At 40.5% G+C, this 17,475-nt stretch overlaps 1 protein-coding gene across 1 annotated transcript; it reads left to right on the top strand.

Moving 5' to 3' along the window:
• Nucleotides 1-6,672: 6,672 nt before the first annotated feature.
• On the top strand, nucleotides 6,673-15,400 carry SPMIP2 (sperm microtubule inner protein 2; the record flags this gene model as incomplete). The annotated part of the gene is made up of 3 exons (XM_080343844.1): nucleotides 6,673-6,721; nucleotides 8,057-8,289; nucleotides 15,338-15,400. 3 exons carry the CDS (start codon nucleotides 6,673-6,675, stop codon nucleotides 15,398-15,400), a joined length of 345 nt encoding a protein of 114 aa, XP_080199970.1.
• Nucleotides 15,401-17,475: the final 2,075 nt, after the last annotated feature.

Here is a 17,475-nt window from a genome sequence, read left to right as displayed (position 1 = left end):
AGGTGATGGCGCTGGGGTATGGGATCCCCTTGCACGGATGGGATGCTGCTCCAGCCTAGAGCCAAACTGCAGGTCCTATGGGAAGAGGGGAAGGGCAATGTTACTGCATATCTGAACAGCTGGTGTTTGTCCAGTGAACCCTTGTTTAACATGATAGATTGGTGATTAAAGCTGAAGCAGTATAGATAAAGATTAAGTAATGGCCAAAAATATACATCAAATGGTGCCACAGTTTTTGTTTCATTTGATAGCCGGATGCCAAAACAGAGGAAATAAAAAAAAAAAAAGCCTACTTTTATTGTTTACATTTTTCACATCAAGTATCTGGGTATTTTTCATCCACAAGGTTCGTTGTGTGCTAGGCACACGCATGCACACTCAGAGACAGTAACACAAACTGGATACTTTTTCAATTTGGAAGCTTTTGTTCTCTGCTCCGTGGTTCTCATTAATTACTTAAAAAGTGTGCCCCGCACCTGCACATTGAAGAAAAAGCCCTGGTAGTATTCAAGAGGAGAACAAGGTTCTGGTTCAAGGGGCAAAATGAAAACCTCCTGCTGAGAGCCAGCAAGGATTTCTCCGTGTTTCTAGTTAACAGCGGTTACAGAGACGTTTTTCTACTACAGCTTTGCTTGAATTTCAAATGCACCAGTATACAAGAGCAGACTGAAGAATAAAATTGGTGGACTAAAAAATATGTACCTTTATGAAATGAATCTGAATTTGTCTTGAAGTCTGCTTTTAAACTATAGTCGTGGTCTGTATAAAAATTCACACTGATAATGGTTTTCAAATAGTACAAATTTAGAGACTGGTACATTTCAGTGCACTTCTATCTTGTAATAATTAAACAGTAATTGTACAAGTGGTACTTTGGTACTCTCTTTTTTCCTTAAATGCCAAGGTACTTGAAACAGTACCTGGATAGTATAAATTGTGTTACAATACAGTATATGTGTTTCAGTTGTACTGGATATATGAGTATATGCTCTTCAAGTTACATACAGCAGTAGTTCCTGCTATCTGAGTACAAGTCACAGCAACATAAAAACTGCAGTTTGGGGTCAGATTAAGAATTCATAAAATCTAGTATTCTTTCCAGAACTGATCTTAAATCTCATTCACAGTTTTTGCACTGTAACTTCTTTGCAGCAAAAGGTGACTCAAGTTAGCTCGGAACTGCATGAAAAAAAGAATTTCCTTTGATGTTTTAAATATATTCCTAGCAATTTAATTCAGGTTTTGGCTTATGACACATTGCAATTGCTCCTTATTCACCTTCTTCAGAAAGGTCATTATTTAACAGCTCTCCACTACAGCCTCTTCAGCCATTTCTGAGAGAGAAGACATAAAATTTATTTAGACTTCCTGAAAATACTGAGTGAAATACGTTGTCTTTAATTCCAGATTGCTGCTAATTTTCAAATCTTAAGATTAACAGAATGACACAGGTAGATAAGTCCATTCACATCAACCACTTCTAGTACCTTTACTCATTTTGACAGACCATTTCGTGAGATTGGTAAGAATGAGTAACTAGAACAGCATACAATTTTCAAGCCATAGGTGACAGAGCACGTGGAGGTCATGCTGAGTTCCCAGCTCACTATGAGCTAACATGGTATCATCCTCACTCCTTATGAGAAGGAGCACATAGTAGGAAAATTACACTAAGTTGTATAAACATCACCCAGTTGCAAAACCAGCCTGTCAGTTTACCTATTCACCTCCTCCGCTGTGTTGTTAATACCATTAAAAAACAGAGCAAATTTCAGAAAAATGTAAAGTTGGATAAACCTGTTTCAATCCAACTACTGTGCTACTTGCTGTCCTAAGAGGGTTTTCTACCCTCCTTTTTATCTAATATCGTGGTAAGATTGCTATTACTCTCAGTAGATGGTGGATTACATTCTCCTAGGAGCATAGGTTTTCTGGGGAAAGCACTTTTCCTGAGAAACTAATCTTGGAAAGTGCTTTGGCCTCTTCTTGCTGACTGTTCTTAATCCAATAACGTTGCGGCAGCATTGTGTGACACAGGCGCTGCTCCTGTGAATGATTTCTGCCAGGCAATTCTGAGTTAAGGGGAGTAGGCAAGGTTATTTTTAAAGCACCAGAAGTAACTTAATCGCAGCAACATAATCACTAATCGAGAATGCACAGCTTACTATTAGTGACACTGATAGCTCGTAAAGGGAAAAGTAAATTTCACCTGATTATTTATAGAGTTCTGTTGCATGTAATGGAGAAAGTGTGTTATTGCAGATTTACAAGTTGGCAGATTGGTTCATAATTAGCATATTATTCGTATGCGTTGTAGGACTCTAAAGATAAAGAGCCAGGCATCTATGTTTCAGGTTCCTAATATCCGAGATAGGCCTAAGATTAGTTTAATTTCCAGTGGTTTAAATATTAGAAGATTATTAAAAACAAACAACCAAACCAAACAACAACAACAACCATCTTTAAATAATTCCTTAAAAATAAAATGGGATTTATTTACCTAACAGTATCTGTAAGTTTCTTGGTTCTGATTTGAGCAAAATATATTACTCTCTTGTCATGATTCAATTTTTTAAAAAATAACATGCTCACATACCTCCACAGCTGTGTCCTAGAATTTCTACTGAGCTACTGATCCAACTGGCAACCCTGAGGTCAAAAGGGGTTTGACCTTCTCATATAGCCTCAGAAACCATCTTCTCAAGGAAGTAAAGATGATAAAATTAATATTAAACCTGACCAAGCAGGACTTCTTCACTATATCATTTCAGCCATTCTCATAGAGGATCCCGATTAACTGCTTGAATGACTGTTAGCAGGTGACAGGAGGGTACAGCTTCAGCTTGCTTTTATTTCTTCTGCTGTCTTCCAGTCCCTGGCTCTTAATCAAATTTAGAAGAAAAAGCTAAGCAAATAAAAGCAGAGTTAAATACTACTTGAAGTATAGCACAGGTGATACATTTTGCTTTTTGAAGATATCAAACTGGGGAATTAAAATGATATTTCTTGTGTCTACGGGCTCCATTGTCTTTGCCTCCATAACACATATATAAAGAAGGAAAGTACTAAAGATGAGAGACGACTGTACAAGAGTCTGAACTCTACATAAGCACTGCAATTGATGGGCTATTAGCTACAGCTAATTGCTGTAGCTCCCAGTTTTCACTCAGGCCCCCCTAGGAACCCAAAGGCATTTACATCCATGTGTGCACTGGGGTGGGAGCACTGCTTCACATGCCTTCCTCCTTGGGATGACACTGGCTTCAGCAGCTCTGACCTTCAGCCACTTGTTCCCATCTTACACTGTTTGTTTTGGCACAACTGTTTCTCCCCAAGCTGCCCCACAAGGCCACATGGAAAATGAGATCAGTGAACTGATCTGTGTTAAAAATAACCAGGAAAAAAAACCAAACCGTTTTACCAGGTGGTTGACAAGCGGCTGTTTCAGTGCCATGGGCAGCCCTGGGTAGGCAGGTCAAGGGAGCTGGAGCTGCTGCAGAGCAATGGCCTGTGGCATCCCACCCGGCGCTGGTGGCTCATATTAGATGGTGATCTCAGGGTTGTTCTCAGAGGGTGAATTCCTATATCAAGCAGGTGAACATCATTATTTCCATTGGCATGGGTATACTCAGGAGGTTGAGATATCTTTTTCTCTAAAGACAGGCACAAAGAAAGGCAAAAAAGCAGCGGTGAGGTGCAGGCACTGTTGATTCCTGTGTTGTCCCTCATGAGCAGTTTCCTCTGTTTACTGACTGCCGTTTGACGCTTATCAAAATGAGATATATTTAATGGATGAAATATAGAAAGCAGTTTATGATGCTGCAACTTTCTCCATCTTTTGAAGAAAATAGTGGAAGTAAAATAAGTCAGAATGACACATATGCATTTGAAGTTAGCTTAAACTATTCATTATTTTGCCATTTCTCGTTCACAGATTAGTATTTAGCACTCAGTCTGGCTTGACTTATCAGTTTTAAGACAGAATAGCAAACCTCCTTCACTGATTCAAAATTGCTGGCCCTGGGGCTCTATTTTCTGGGCCACTCACTCCCCCCACTGCAAATCACAGAGTACCGTCAGCTCGCATGGAAATTAATAGGTTCTGTTGAAAACACACATCTTGGGCCTGCTTATGCTTTTCATTAAACCATCATGAAATAGCTACTCCTAGATAACACCAGCTGCGGCCATTTTATGCTGGAAAGCAATTGGGATGTTCCAGTTAAACTGGAACCGGCAACTCCAGAAAAAGCAAATCCACACATGGAATTAATTTGAAAAAAGTTAATCAGAGAAATACCAGGCACTATTCATGGTATTTCCTATATGCTTATATAGTTTAGGTCAGATTAAAGATGTTCATCATAGGGTGACAAGGCCAATTTTGACTCCAAGTCTCTGAAATCATGCACAAGATGTGCTTAACTGTATCTACTATGAGTAGTAATCCTAACCACCAGCTTCAGATGGTCAGATTATTGTAATCGGGAAGCTACTGTTTGGCCACTAGGATGAACTATTTCTGTTGTTGTTCAGGGAGTGGGAGGACACATTCCCTAAAGGGTGTTGTAAATTAAAGCAATGGTTCTGTATTTAGGAACGACTTGGCTCTCTGTGCTTTTAAATATACCCTACTAGCATATGTGCATGCTGGGAAGTAAGACTGCTGGGATTTATATGATTATTTATTTACATTGATATAAATAAAATTAAATAGCCTAGCTTACAATTAATATTTCACCAGTAACAGTGAAACAAAAGAAAAACCATTCTCAGTATTATTTGAATAATTGACACTCTTACCATCCTCTCTTCCCCTTTTCATCATTCTGGGAATATACCCACAGGTTTCTCCAGAACCGTGATCAAATAAATATGTCTTTCACTGTGCCTAGAGAATCAGTGCATCTAGTCTAAGCCAGGGAGCACACTGCAGACATTTTAAGTCTCCACAGTGTGTGTGCTGCCAGCAGCGCCTCTCTTTATCTGACCAAGAATAGCCTGCTCCAACGCCTTTGCTAAGCCAAAACTGTTGAGAGGCAGTCCCTCAGGAATCAAGCCAGGGATTTTCCCAGTGACAGATATATTCCATCTTCACCCTTATTAATCGGACATTTATAATTGATTTTCTTTGTTTACCCTTTCCCTCATGCTACAAGGAAGAATGAAAGTCTAAACTTTGCTTTCTGTATGACAAAAAAGAAGGCATTCCTTACAGAGTATTAATCACACTGTGGGAAGCACTGCTTGGTTTTTTATTAAATTAAAATTCAATTTCTACCGATTATTTAAATACATTGTTTCTTCTGAAGCCCAGACAGAACAATAACACACGTAATTAATGAAGATTCTTCTCTGGAAAGGGGAATGTACAATTACATGAGAGTCAAGACTATGAAGCTGGAAAATAATAAACCTGATGGAAAAATCAGGACATAGTTCCAAGCTGTATTTTTTCGCGCAGCAAAGTTGATTTAAGAGGTTCCTGCTTTTTATGTTTGCACCTACAACACAGTCCACTGCCTCTGCACTTGTGCTGATGTGACTGTTTTGGGTCTCTGCTGTAAAGTGGATTAGTGAAACAATCTTAGGAACACTTCCCCATCACATTTAATTAACAGTAAAAAATGTAATAAATTATCAGGACCCTATCATGCAGAGGCCTTGGAAGCACACTGTGCATCAGAGAGGCAGGCTCAGTTAGTACCTGCTCCTCAGAGATCAGCTGCTCATTCCAGGATGCTGGAAGTACCAATATGATGTTAAAGGAACCATTGCATGGACTAACCACACTTAAAATTTAGCCCTATGCTGAATAGAACTGAATCCAGTTTAAAAAGGTCCTCTTCTCTGTTAATGCAATGCAGTCAAAACAAATTCAGCAGCCTTTACTGAGAGGCTAACCTGAGTTTGAACTGAACTGGAGTGATCTTTGTTTACACTGTCTCTGTACATAGTGATCTATTTTCTATTAATATGGATCCTGAGATAGCATATAGCTTGGAAATTAATCCCTTGCCTTGGAATAGGAGTCAAGTACTATCTACAAGTGAAATTTCAGCTGGATTAACATATAATTATAGAAACTATTTTGGAATTACTTCCCAAGTGTTTCACAAACTGAGTTCCTTTCTGTTCCTGTTTTGCTTCATCCATTTTCAATGGCTTCTCCATGTGAAAACTCACTCTCCTGTTTTGCACCTTTGTTTTACTTTTCTGATAACGATGATAGTTTGGAGGATGATTTTTTTTTCATCCTCAGCCTGGATCAATACAGCTCTACTAGCTAAAGCAATAGCATAAATATCAGTAGACCAGCAGGGAATTGATTTAAATCTATACTAACAATGAAGTCGTCTGGCATCATCAGCTGCTGCTCTAGTAGGAGACTTTGTCAGCACGCTTCTAATAGTTTGTTCTTTTAACAAAAAACATGGCTTGTGGCTTTTCCAGAGGCCTGAACCCACACTGTGCTTTAAAATCCCTCTGTGTGACAAAGCTTTCAGGCTGAGCCTGGTGCGAAAGGAACACTGGTTGATGCCCAAAGACCTGTCTTGCACTATAACAATGAAATATTTCTGCAGCTTGACATTTTTTTCACAAACATGGAAGACAGATATTCCCTCCTTAGCTGGAAACCTGTGCGGGGTTTTTCTGGCTAAATGATACGCGATGGGTGAACTGGTAAAAAGTCTCAGTTATAGAGGTGATAATGGAAATGGTAACAAGACTGTCCCTCTCAGGCAATTGTGATCTTAACAAATTAGTCATACTAAATTGGGGGTATTTTTTTTAAGCTATTATCCAACTGCTTTTTAATAAACATTAAGGCAGAATCTGCTTTTGAATGCTGTCGAGCTCTAACCACCCTCAGTTTTGGCAGTAAAAATATCAATACTAATCTCAGGCTGTAAATGGATGTTACAGGGACTTGGGTGATTTATGAGTTCCAATAAAACCCTTTGCTGTGTCTGCACAGGTAAGAGACACAGCTTGCAATCATGAGCCCTCAGGTTAAGTTTCTCGCTACCTGTGTTGCTAAAGCAATTTTCTAAAGACTTGATTTTCTTATTTGTGTTTAGTTGATACAGCCTATAACAGCAGCTTTTGAAGTTCACAGTGCTCCTTGAAAAGAGCACCATTGCCTCCATTGTACAGAGTGTGAAGCAGCGGTGGTGGGGCTATAGCTGAACCTCAGCATGAGTGAAACTCTGAGGTCAGCTCTACGCCTTAGTCTCCATCCTGTCCCATCTTGAGTTTCAACCAAGGAAAAATCAGGTACTCAGACTGGGTGGGAGCTGTCATGCTTCCCAGCCAGATGTCCCACCTGAAGGCTCAGTGGACCAGCAATGGGGAGTATGGCTTCACTTCGTAATTCTTGTACTGTGCCTTCTGGATTTGCACCTGATCAGCTGGAACAGCATCTCATTCCATACATTCAGACACTTTCTTAATTCTTCACTAAAATTCCTTGTAGACACGTCTCTGAATGACCTGAAGAGTCTCTCAAAATCACTGGGCTTTGTTATTCAAAGTGACTTTGCATTCAATGACATTTTAACTTAACACTGAAATCAATTAAAATTAATTAAAGGCACTTTAATTCTGTATTAGAATACCTGTATTGACTTAATTTAGTAAACCAAAGCCATTTTACATTCATATCTTCTGCTAATATATATTCACTTCCCAAACATGTTTATATAAAAAATTGAAATCCCCTTGTAACTGGTAGTTATCTAATAAAAAATAACAAAATGTTGCTTTTAACTAGAAGAAGGTGGTGAATTTTGTTTCGTTTCTTGCCCCTTTTTCAATAGCCAGATTTTCAGGGCAGCAAAAAGGAATTTTTCAGTGAAGAAAAGTCATATGTGACCTCCACTCCAGGAGACACACTCCAACAAAAGGCATAACAAGTACAATGTTCTTGTGAAGAGGAAAAGCTATATAAAATTGTCGCATTATAAGTAAGATAAAAGAAAATAAAGAATACTGAAATAGGTTAGGAGCAAAAATAACTTAAATAAAGAATTTATCTTTCTTTTCTGTCTATAAGGCCCAGATGGTATACGTGATCACAGAACAAGGAAGCCTGAACATACTCACTACATAGGAGCAACATCTCCACCGATAGAGGGGACCAGCGACGTTAACTACTTGTGGCGCCCAGCGCCCTGTCCGTCACACGTGTCACCTCGCAGATCTTCCTACCCTGGCGACATTGGGTGGGGTGCAAGGGAGTTCAGCCATTTCACCAGGAGACACCTCCAGAGTGGAGCACATATTAAGGTGAGGAAAACTTTGTATATTAAATCACCTGAGTTGCAGAAGGCAGAAGAAAGTGGTGCTCTGCTTTGCAGTTTCATTCTGAATTACGATTAAGGCAAAGATTAATCATGGACTAAGTAAGGAACAAGATGTTAAATTAAAAACTGTGCTAAGCAAAACATCAGCCCAGGCTTACAGAAGCTTCAAGAAATATTTTTGTAACCGTTTGCCTACAGTCAGGCTCCCAGGTGGATGAAGCTGCCTGAAAAATAACCTGACTAAAGCATCCTACTTAACATAACACAACAGCTGCTTTTAAGGGTTGAGTGGCTCTGGGCTGGATTTTTCCACATGACTGGAGCAGACAGAGATGCAGGAGGAGCGCTTCGAGGGACCGAGGTCTAACGCGACATGAGCCATCAAGTGATCCCGCCTGGCCAATTCCCAAACCAAAGAAACAGGTTTGCAACCTCTGTGTTATCAGAATCATACAGGATTTATGTGCTCACAGATGCTGAAAGAGCCCAGGTAACTGCAAACCTGCACATTAGCAGCTTCAGGCAGGGCTTGGGGTGCAGGAGCAGATAACAAACTTCAGACACCTGAATTTACTCCTCTTTACACGTGTCCTATGTCCTCATTCTGAACCTCTTACTTACACATCTAGTTACAGCTGAATTTCTGTTTGCATTGGGTTATAATAAAAAGTCCTACAACTTGATTCCTGAAATAATTAATATTTATAATATGTAAATATGATATACACGACATCTTTCTTGTACGTACAAGTGCAAATTCACATAGCAATGTTATATATACCCATATGATCACATGTTTCTTGCATAGTAGTTTTAGAAGCCCAAAATAGGCTAGGGTTTTGATTTTTTTAGGTCTGTTTGAAAAAAACTACTTTTTTTTTTTTTTTCCCCCCCTCAAACAAGCTTTTTCAATAATTAAAATGCTCTTAGATTCAGCTGTGGTGTGTCTACATTGAACATTGCATATCCCTCCAAGTATACCCTTCTTAAAACACCAAAAATAGAGAAAGTATGTAAGTTATTAGTGGGTTTTGTCTGTTATACATTATGTTGAAAATAGATGTAACTCATTAAGTAGACAGAGGGAGGGGAAGGGAAATTGGTCCCTCTTGGGAGCAAATGAGCTTGCTTGGCAGGGAGGAAGCTTCCCAAGGACAGAATGAGACAGTTAGAAAAAGCAAATAGAAATGAGAAATCTTTGGAACTGGAAAGCTGTGGCATAATTGGGATTAGAAAACTGCTGGGAATAGCAGATGCATAGGCTACTGAAGAGAAGGAAGGAAAAATAATTTGGGGGAGCCATAGGACAATGTGTAGCATTTGCTGTAATGCAGGAAGCTGGTGAAAATTTATTGGAGCAGGAGTGAACCTTGCAGAGAGGACCCATGCCACATGGACCAAGCAAGCAGTGTTAGGTGTGCACACAAACCTCTCAGAGTCTGTTTTCAGTGTGAGTTTCCTGCAGTTACAAAATTTGCCTTCACTTATATACGCTCATGCAAAACCAGCTTCTGAGTTTCAAGTGGTCTTTTGTGCTTCTTGAGGACCTTTGAAAAAAGGTCACAGGGCTACCTTGAATCTGTAGCTGTCTTGGAGTAGAAAAGACCACCCACTGGGTTATTAGCTCTGAACAGCTGCCCTTTTTGGTCCTCATGGGGATCTGGTTGTCTCTTCCCAAATATGCAGCAGATTGTCCCCCACTCCCCAGAGGGAAGAAAAGCAAGACAGAGGGGTAGACTGTCCTGTTTGATCCTCCCACCTGAAAGCAAAGAAGAGGAAGAGAAGGAACTCTCAGTTTGTTTTCCCCTACTCAGAGCTCACAAACGAAGGAATATATTGAGCAGCATGGCATGAAAGTAGCTGGAGGTAGAAGTGTATTGAGTGGATGGAGCTACTTGTCTGAGTTAACTAACCATTGAAATTAAGAAGCCTAACTGTATCAGATCTATCTGAAAGGAAGTGTTAGCTGGTATGATGCTGATAAGTCCTTAGTTTCTAAGGACTGACTCTTTGTGACTTAGTGTGGTGCAGGGAGATAAAAGCAGCATTCAGACAGCCTCATGTGAACCCCGAGGACACCCTTTATGTGTTCCTGCTGTACACCATCTTTCTAAATCAAACTCTGAACCTTCACTGATCGTTTCTCTGCAAAGTCTGAACAGACATACAGTCCTGGCAAGAACTGTTGCATCGGCTAACATCTCCTGCCATTACTCAAAAAACATTTCCTGCTGAAACAAATCTGGTGTGAGTCTGAACTTGTGAAAACACAAATACAGGTGTGCATAGATACTACACATATCCATAGCACCCATGTATGGGTATACATCTGTTATAACTATACATTAGGTTCATGATATCATTTTTCTTAATTCAACAATATGTATCTGAATTCTCTTCCTTCTTAACAAAAAAGTGCCAATGTGCAGTACTAAGGGACACTTTGGTATGTTTGTGCAGAGCTGTGTGTTGTAAGGAAGCAGTAGTCATTTAGGAAAAACTTGTCCGATATGAGCAGGTACATCACAGAGGCACTGCTGTGTGCCAACACACAGTCTGGATTTGAATAGCAGAGAAGGGGGATGTTAGGTCTCTCTAAATTATGGCACAAAATGTGCTATTACAGCCCAACACATTCTGCAGCTCTGGCCATAAGCTGAGCTCTGCACAGGTGACCAGAAGTCCTCCTGCCTTGCCCCCATATTCCCCATGTGGCAAAGGGCAGTTAAATTTGGCATAATACAACAGGTTTCTTTCCATTATCAGCTATCTATTAATCAATGGACTCTCTAATATAGAATGAACTCTCACTATTCAGTGGGGTTTCTTTTTTATAGTCTATAGATTTTATGGTCTACTTTGTATTTCTAAGTGGTTTTTTTCTGGTTCTAAAATGTTTCTGAACCATTTTCTTAGTGTAAAATCAATAGCAAACATGGATTCCAAGTCTCTCAAATAGCTAAACATCATCAAATAATTTAACTTCTCTCGTTTCTGATCTTCAGATATTGCTCTCAATGCAGACTGAAATAAAAACAATTTAAACTCCTTAGTGAAGTTAAAATAAATAGCTTTTAGAACATTTTATTAGAAAAACAAAGCTTTCAGCTCATCATTTATCATATGAATTTTAACAAATTGTAAGCTAAAATTCAGAGCTTATATTAACTCTCCTTTACACCAGAGAGACATTGTTGAGATATTCTAACTGTCTTCAAGACACCCAATCTTATTAGAATAATGCTTTCAAACATATCATGCAAAGTGGTAATTCTTAACTTGCAGTGCTTCTGCCCGTGTGAACACCCCTAAATTTCTGAAAGTGAAAGCATACTGCCTGCTGAACAAGGGACTTAATGCCGTCACCATAGAGATGACACTTTGCAACCCTTATTTATGTTTCCTTGATTGCACCAAACAAATGCACCCTCTTTATTGACAAATGCTTTTGTTTTCTTGAGGATGATTTTTCTGGATGATGTTTTAAATAACGTCTTTGTAGAGACATAAATATTATTTCTTAGTATAGTGAATTTTCACAATAAAGAATACAATAACCCTTCAGATAGAAGACAGACAACAATTAGCTTGAATAACTGCAAAGAAAATTCCTTAGTTAAAATGACAGACAGAACAGATACTCTCTTTGTAGCCACAGCAAAGTATGAAAGAACCTGTTATTTGTATTTGGCCAAGGAACTTGAACACACAAGGGAGAAAATATTTTTCTAGGACTGGAATGCCAAAACCACTTATTTTTCCTTCAAGATAGAAAAAGAAAAATGAAAAACAAAAACCCAAACCAAACAAACAACCAAAAACCAAAAAAGACCTCCAAATGAAAACCATCACCCCCAAAAGACATTTTGCAACTGGTTTTACAACATTTTTTTTTCCCAGTAGAAAGTTTTGCTAAATTGAGCTCTAATTCATAAATATCATTCCTGCTTTCCAGTAAATATAATTATTACAAAAATAAACACCCAGCCCTATTTCATAATTGCTAGGGAGTGAAAATCAATGCAGTGCAGAAGGGTTACGTATGTCTGTCTCCAAAGCTAGCTGCCTCTCATGCTACGCAATCTCACCACAAGAAGTCCTTGCCCTCACCCCCTGTTGAGCAATCACTGCAGGGAAGCAATTTCTCTAATCAGTAAAGTGCCATGCACATTCATAGGTCTGCATAAGTGCTTACTAAGAGCAAGGAAGATTTTATATGACAGCAAGAGTCATACTTTGTTTTAATACGAGAAGGGATTTGGACACAACATTTGTATCGTTGGGCCTATTTAAGCCTGACTATGCTGTCCAGTGCGGGACACCTGTGATGATCAGCAACGTGTGTGGAGTTTGGCTTGTTGTGTGTAACTGCAGTCGGCTTCCCTAGCCTTACTCCTGATAAACCTGCTAGATCAAATGAGCACCATTCCCTAAAGTTACTGATCCAAACAGTTGTTTTGCCTCTTTTGTCTGACTTTTACTCTAGTTTGTTCTTGCTTGTTGTTGTTTCCATGACAGCTAGGCCCATGAAATCAAAACCCCTTAGAATACCGATTTGATTAAGCTTATATCAAATGAAAACAACCTAAATGCTTCTGTAACGATAAGCCCTCTCCTAATGCAAAAAGCTTTGCACTGTGACCCATGGGCCAAATCGAACCCAGAGGACAACTTAACCTGCCCTGTACCCCTAATGGCCATGGCAGGGGGAGAGACTGAAGGCAGATCATCTGCTCTTCCTAAATATCACCCGTATTTGGAGCAAGAAGCTGCTGGTTCAGCTAACAGCCCCTCGGCATCAGTAGCGCTATGTGCCAATCACTGTGATGTCTGGGCTACATATGCTTAATAAGCCACTGATTTCAGAAGCTGATTATCTAATTGCTCTGCCATGTCAGCTTTGACCTCACACTTGGCCCAAATCCCCCAGTCCTTGATGCTGCTTGCATTGTCTAGAAATAGCGAGGCTGCCTGTCAAGACAAGTAAAAGCAAGCATGGGGTGGGTGGTGTCAGGGCCTTGTGCCTTTGACCTTGAAGGCAATACAGATTCAACAGATTTCAGGCACTTGATTCTGTGAACTTGGGCCTGAACACACACAGCTCGTACAGAGAGGGTAGATATGCTCAGTGGAGCTCTGTTTCTCAAGCTGTAACAGGCAAAAGTGACCTGGGAGCTTATATCTCCCCAAGGCAGGAATCATCTCCATTTTGTGCAAATGGTACAGTGGAGTCAAAACCAATTAAAGGTTTTAAAGAGTAATTTGCTGCTGCTCCTTTTACTAGAGTTTGTACGCTGAGTTGCTCATGTCTGCCAGGTAAAACCACAGAAAAACTTCAGTTTATTTCCTTTCACATCTCTGAGAAACAGAGCTGCTATATGCCCCTCTTATCTCTCAACATGTCTTTTTAGGGGAAAAAAAAACAAACCCCAAAAAACACACCACACACACACACCGAAAAAAATGTAACTCCCAGTGACTGCTGTGATGGGTGTCCCCATGCAGGCTGTCTTGCTGTCCCACAGCACATCAGCCAAGACTGCTCTGGGGGTGCTGGGGGGGCAGCTGCCTGCAGCCCGCCCCGGCCCAGCCTGCAGCACCCAGGGCAGGAAGCGGGGGGTCCATGTCCTCCACATTGCAAGTTGTTCTGGCAGCCACAGGAGTGCTGGCAAGTTCCTCTCCATCTGAGCAAAGGGGACAAACCTAAACGCCTGGGTCCAAGCACCAACATCCACACTCAGCTGCCTTCTCATAATGTCTCTAACTGGGCTATGACACCTGCACGAGGGAAATGCTGTTTTCCCAGGCACAGTTTTTCCCCAATGCACAGACTCACTAGGTAACGCAACTACAGCACCGTTTCGCACATAGAGCAAGATCTCTTTTCAGTCTTTGGCTGGGAACAGGGGTGCTTATTTTTTTAAGTGCACATCTAAATTCTGCAACAATTGAAGGAGGCCACAAGACAGACACAATTGTTTTAGTACAGTCCTAAGGAGAACAAAGAGGAGGAGGAGAACAGGATAGCAAGGGTGAAGGGAAGAACAATTCTGAGTGTGGAGACAAACTGGAAGTCATGGGCCAGTTCAAAGGCTTTGCCTCGCTACTGGTCTAAGTACAGTTTGGTCAAATCATGAGCCACACCTTCAACAACTTTAATTCTGTGGGTTCAGGAAAAACGAATTGCCTAAGCAACTGATTAATTGATTGTCACTGCTTTGTCTATGTCTGACATTTTCATTGTTTGATTATACAAGACTTGAACAATTACTTAGAGCAAATAAGGCCAAGAAGCAGAGAAGTCAGGGAGGACAATTAAGCCACCTTATTTTGTTGACCTTCAGAGAAGCCCTGATTCAGCTATCTGTACCAATACTTTTCCCAACATATGGTCCAAGTCCTGCCTGCAGATAAACATGACAGTAATTCAAATAAAGAATACTCAGGGTGTAGGTGTTGCTGACAAACATATATGCTGTGCTGTGTTGCTTCCCTCCCCAAGACAAATGTAATATACATGGTTATCTCACTCAAGCAAGTTAGGTTTAAAAACCAGCTTATTACTGAAGATTGAACCTTGACTTACAGTGATACTTGCTATCCTGACTGCATTTATGTCCTATGATCTCGGCGGTACAGTCTGGCGTAGACTGGGGTTTATCCTGTTCCTGTTTTCTATTTGTGACCTTTAGATGCATTTTAAATAATTCCTTTCCTTTCCAACAGTTCTTCCTCTGCTTACCATACCTGTAGAAAGGCATTTCTCTGACACTTTGTTGCCTCTTTAGATAATTATTTTCAAAATTTCAAAGGAGTCAAACTGCTGCCAAGCTCACTGTCTCTGCAAACTTTGCACAATGCGGAAGCTAGTAACAATTGTTATTTTTCACATAATTTCATTGTCATACCTCTACCTTAATCTTCCAGGTGGAAATGAACCTAGTCTTCCTTCCCAGTACTATTGGATAGGGGCACATATACCTTAAGGTTAACATTCTACCATAGCTTTTTTTTTTGTTTCTCTTTGACAGAGAGGAGAAATTCGACAGGCTGCTGAAGATGGAGCAACACATCGGTACCAAAGTCCATGGTAACCATTTATTATTATTTTTTTAAAATTTGCTCTAATCACTGCCCTATGAGGACGTTCTCTGAGGATTCCTGGAATAGGCAAATTATTGACATACTTGCCTTTGAAGCTCAACAGATATAACAAAAGCTTACTGCTGGCACCCACTGCTGCAGAAAACCATTGAGAATAGAGTATTCAGTGTTGTTTTCTCACAAATCAATATAAGTATTCCAGAGCTAAACTACAATACATTTCAAGCAGCTAGAAGAGCTCTCTGGGGAATATTTAATCCCCTTTGAAGAGAGAGCCCTGTTTCACAGAACCCCATTTAGTTTTCAGTGAGAATTAATTTTTCCAGTTACTTTGATTAATGCATCTTGAAAGAAATCTCAGGTTCATAAAGTAATAATTAGCAATAATCATCTTCAGCTAGGAATGTGCTACACAAATTGGAGCGTGACAGTAGAAAAAGCTCTATGAGACTGGCAGAGGTCTTCCAGAAAAACCACGCATGTGAAAAGAACTTACACCATGACAATAATATGTAAGACTTTAAGAGGTTCACAATGACCAGAAGCTTTGACGCTGAGGCATTCATAATGGAGACCTAGGTAAAACACAGAGCAGTGAAAAGGACTAAGGACATTTATGGAGAAGGGCCGCTCATGGAGTTTTGTTGTACCTCCTCTCCTTCCCCCAAGAATAACCCACTGGGAAATACAGTAAATTAATGAGTGGAAGGCAATGATCTCCACTGGAAATGGGAAATGCCTGGGAAGCAGCAGGTGATGACTGAATCACATTCACAGTCACAGTGGGTCTCCAAGCATGCCCACCTGCTCCCAGGGCTGTGGAAACGTGTCCTGCTCCTGCTCAGCAGACGTAACGGCGGCTCTGCATGGCTGCAGATGTGGCAAGTAGCGGGGTGCTGCAGGAGGGCAAGGCCAGGCAGACAGACACACAGACACGGCTGCGCTCAGCCTCCTCCTCCCTCCCTTGCTCTCACCTGCGTACACTGCAAACAGAAGCTGCTGCCCCCAGGACACTTCTTCACAGTGTCCCATAGTACAAGGAGCTCTCACAGCATTTTAGACAGTTTCTTTTTTCCCCTTGCCTGTTTGTACAACCTGGAGCAGCAGCGCTGCAGCCACAGCTGCCGGCAGCTCAACTGGGTGCAACAGACAGACCCTTGAAAAGCATGAGCAGCATCTCCAAGCTGAACTCCACATTGCTGGTAGTAGCAGCAGTACTGGGAACAGATGGGCCAGCTGGTCTTCAAAAGCTATAATCGCTCTCTAGACTACGGCACGGGTGGGCTTCCCAGCTTGCTGGGTGTAGGAAGTCATTATCAACTTACTGCTTATTTTGGTTATTACAGTAGTGTGTTGTTGAGACTCTTGTAGCCTGGCGACAGGCTACAACATAAAAATGCCTTCCACAAAGCCTGTGATCCCATGGTGTCTGTCTTGAGTCCATCGCTGGAAGGCAGCCAGCGCCATCAGGCAGCGCTGCAGCTTTGTCATTCTCGTCAAGCATTCATAAAACACGCACCTTATTAAGCGCTTGGAAAGTAATCCTAGTTTAAATTGATTGTTGAGCAAAGAAGCAGCAATTCGCTGTTGGGAAATATTTTATTTGCTTTTCACCATAGGAAGGTGGATAGGAAAACAAAGTCATCCAAGTTGGAACTAAATAAATTAAATGCATTCAATTAGCTAATGGAGTGTCTCACAAAAGCTTGCACTATCAGAAAATTAAATTAGTTCTTCCTAATATGCTGAGATTCTTTAAGTCATTAGCACCTTTTTTTTTTTTTAGAAGCTGCCTGAAGTATTCAGGGGATTATTTTTCACCATAGGCTTTCTGCTTTCCCTGATTTACCTTTCAGTCCTGCTTCTCTTCAGTCTTATGATAAATGCTAAATTGTGAAAAGCATTTCTAAGCTAAATAACTTTGGTGCAATTCATGACTACAAGAACATATTTTAGATTTTTCTAATGGAACATGGTGTTCTCAGAGATCAGTTTCACGAGCTATTATATGCTTTAGTACCATGGGTTACAAAAAGACTCAACACAAGCCTGTTCACTGGTTACT

The sequence above is a fragment of the Nesoenas mayeri genome, assembly GCF_963082525.1.
Source record: "Nesoenas mayeri genome assembly, chromosome: 4".
In the NCBI taxonomy this organism is placed as follows: Eukaryota; Metazoa; Chordata; class Aves; order Columbiformes; family Columbidae; genus Nesoenas; species Nesoenas mayeri.
Note: the sequence above shows the minus strand (reverse complement) of the source record. Positions and strands in the feature narration are given on the sequence as shown.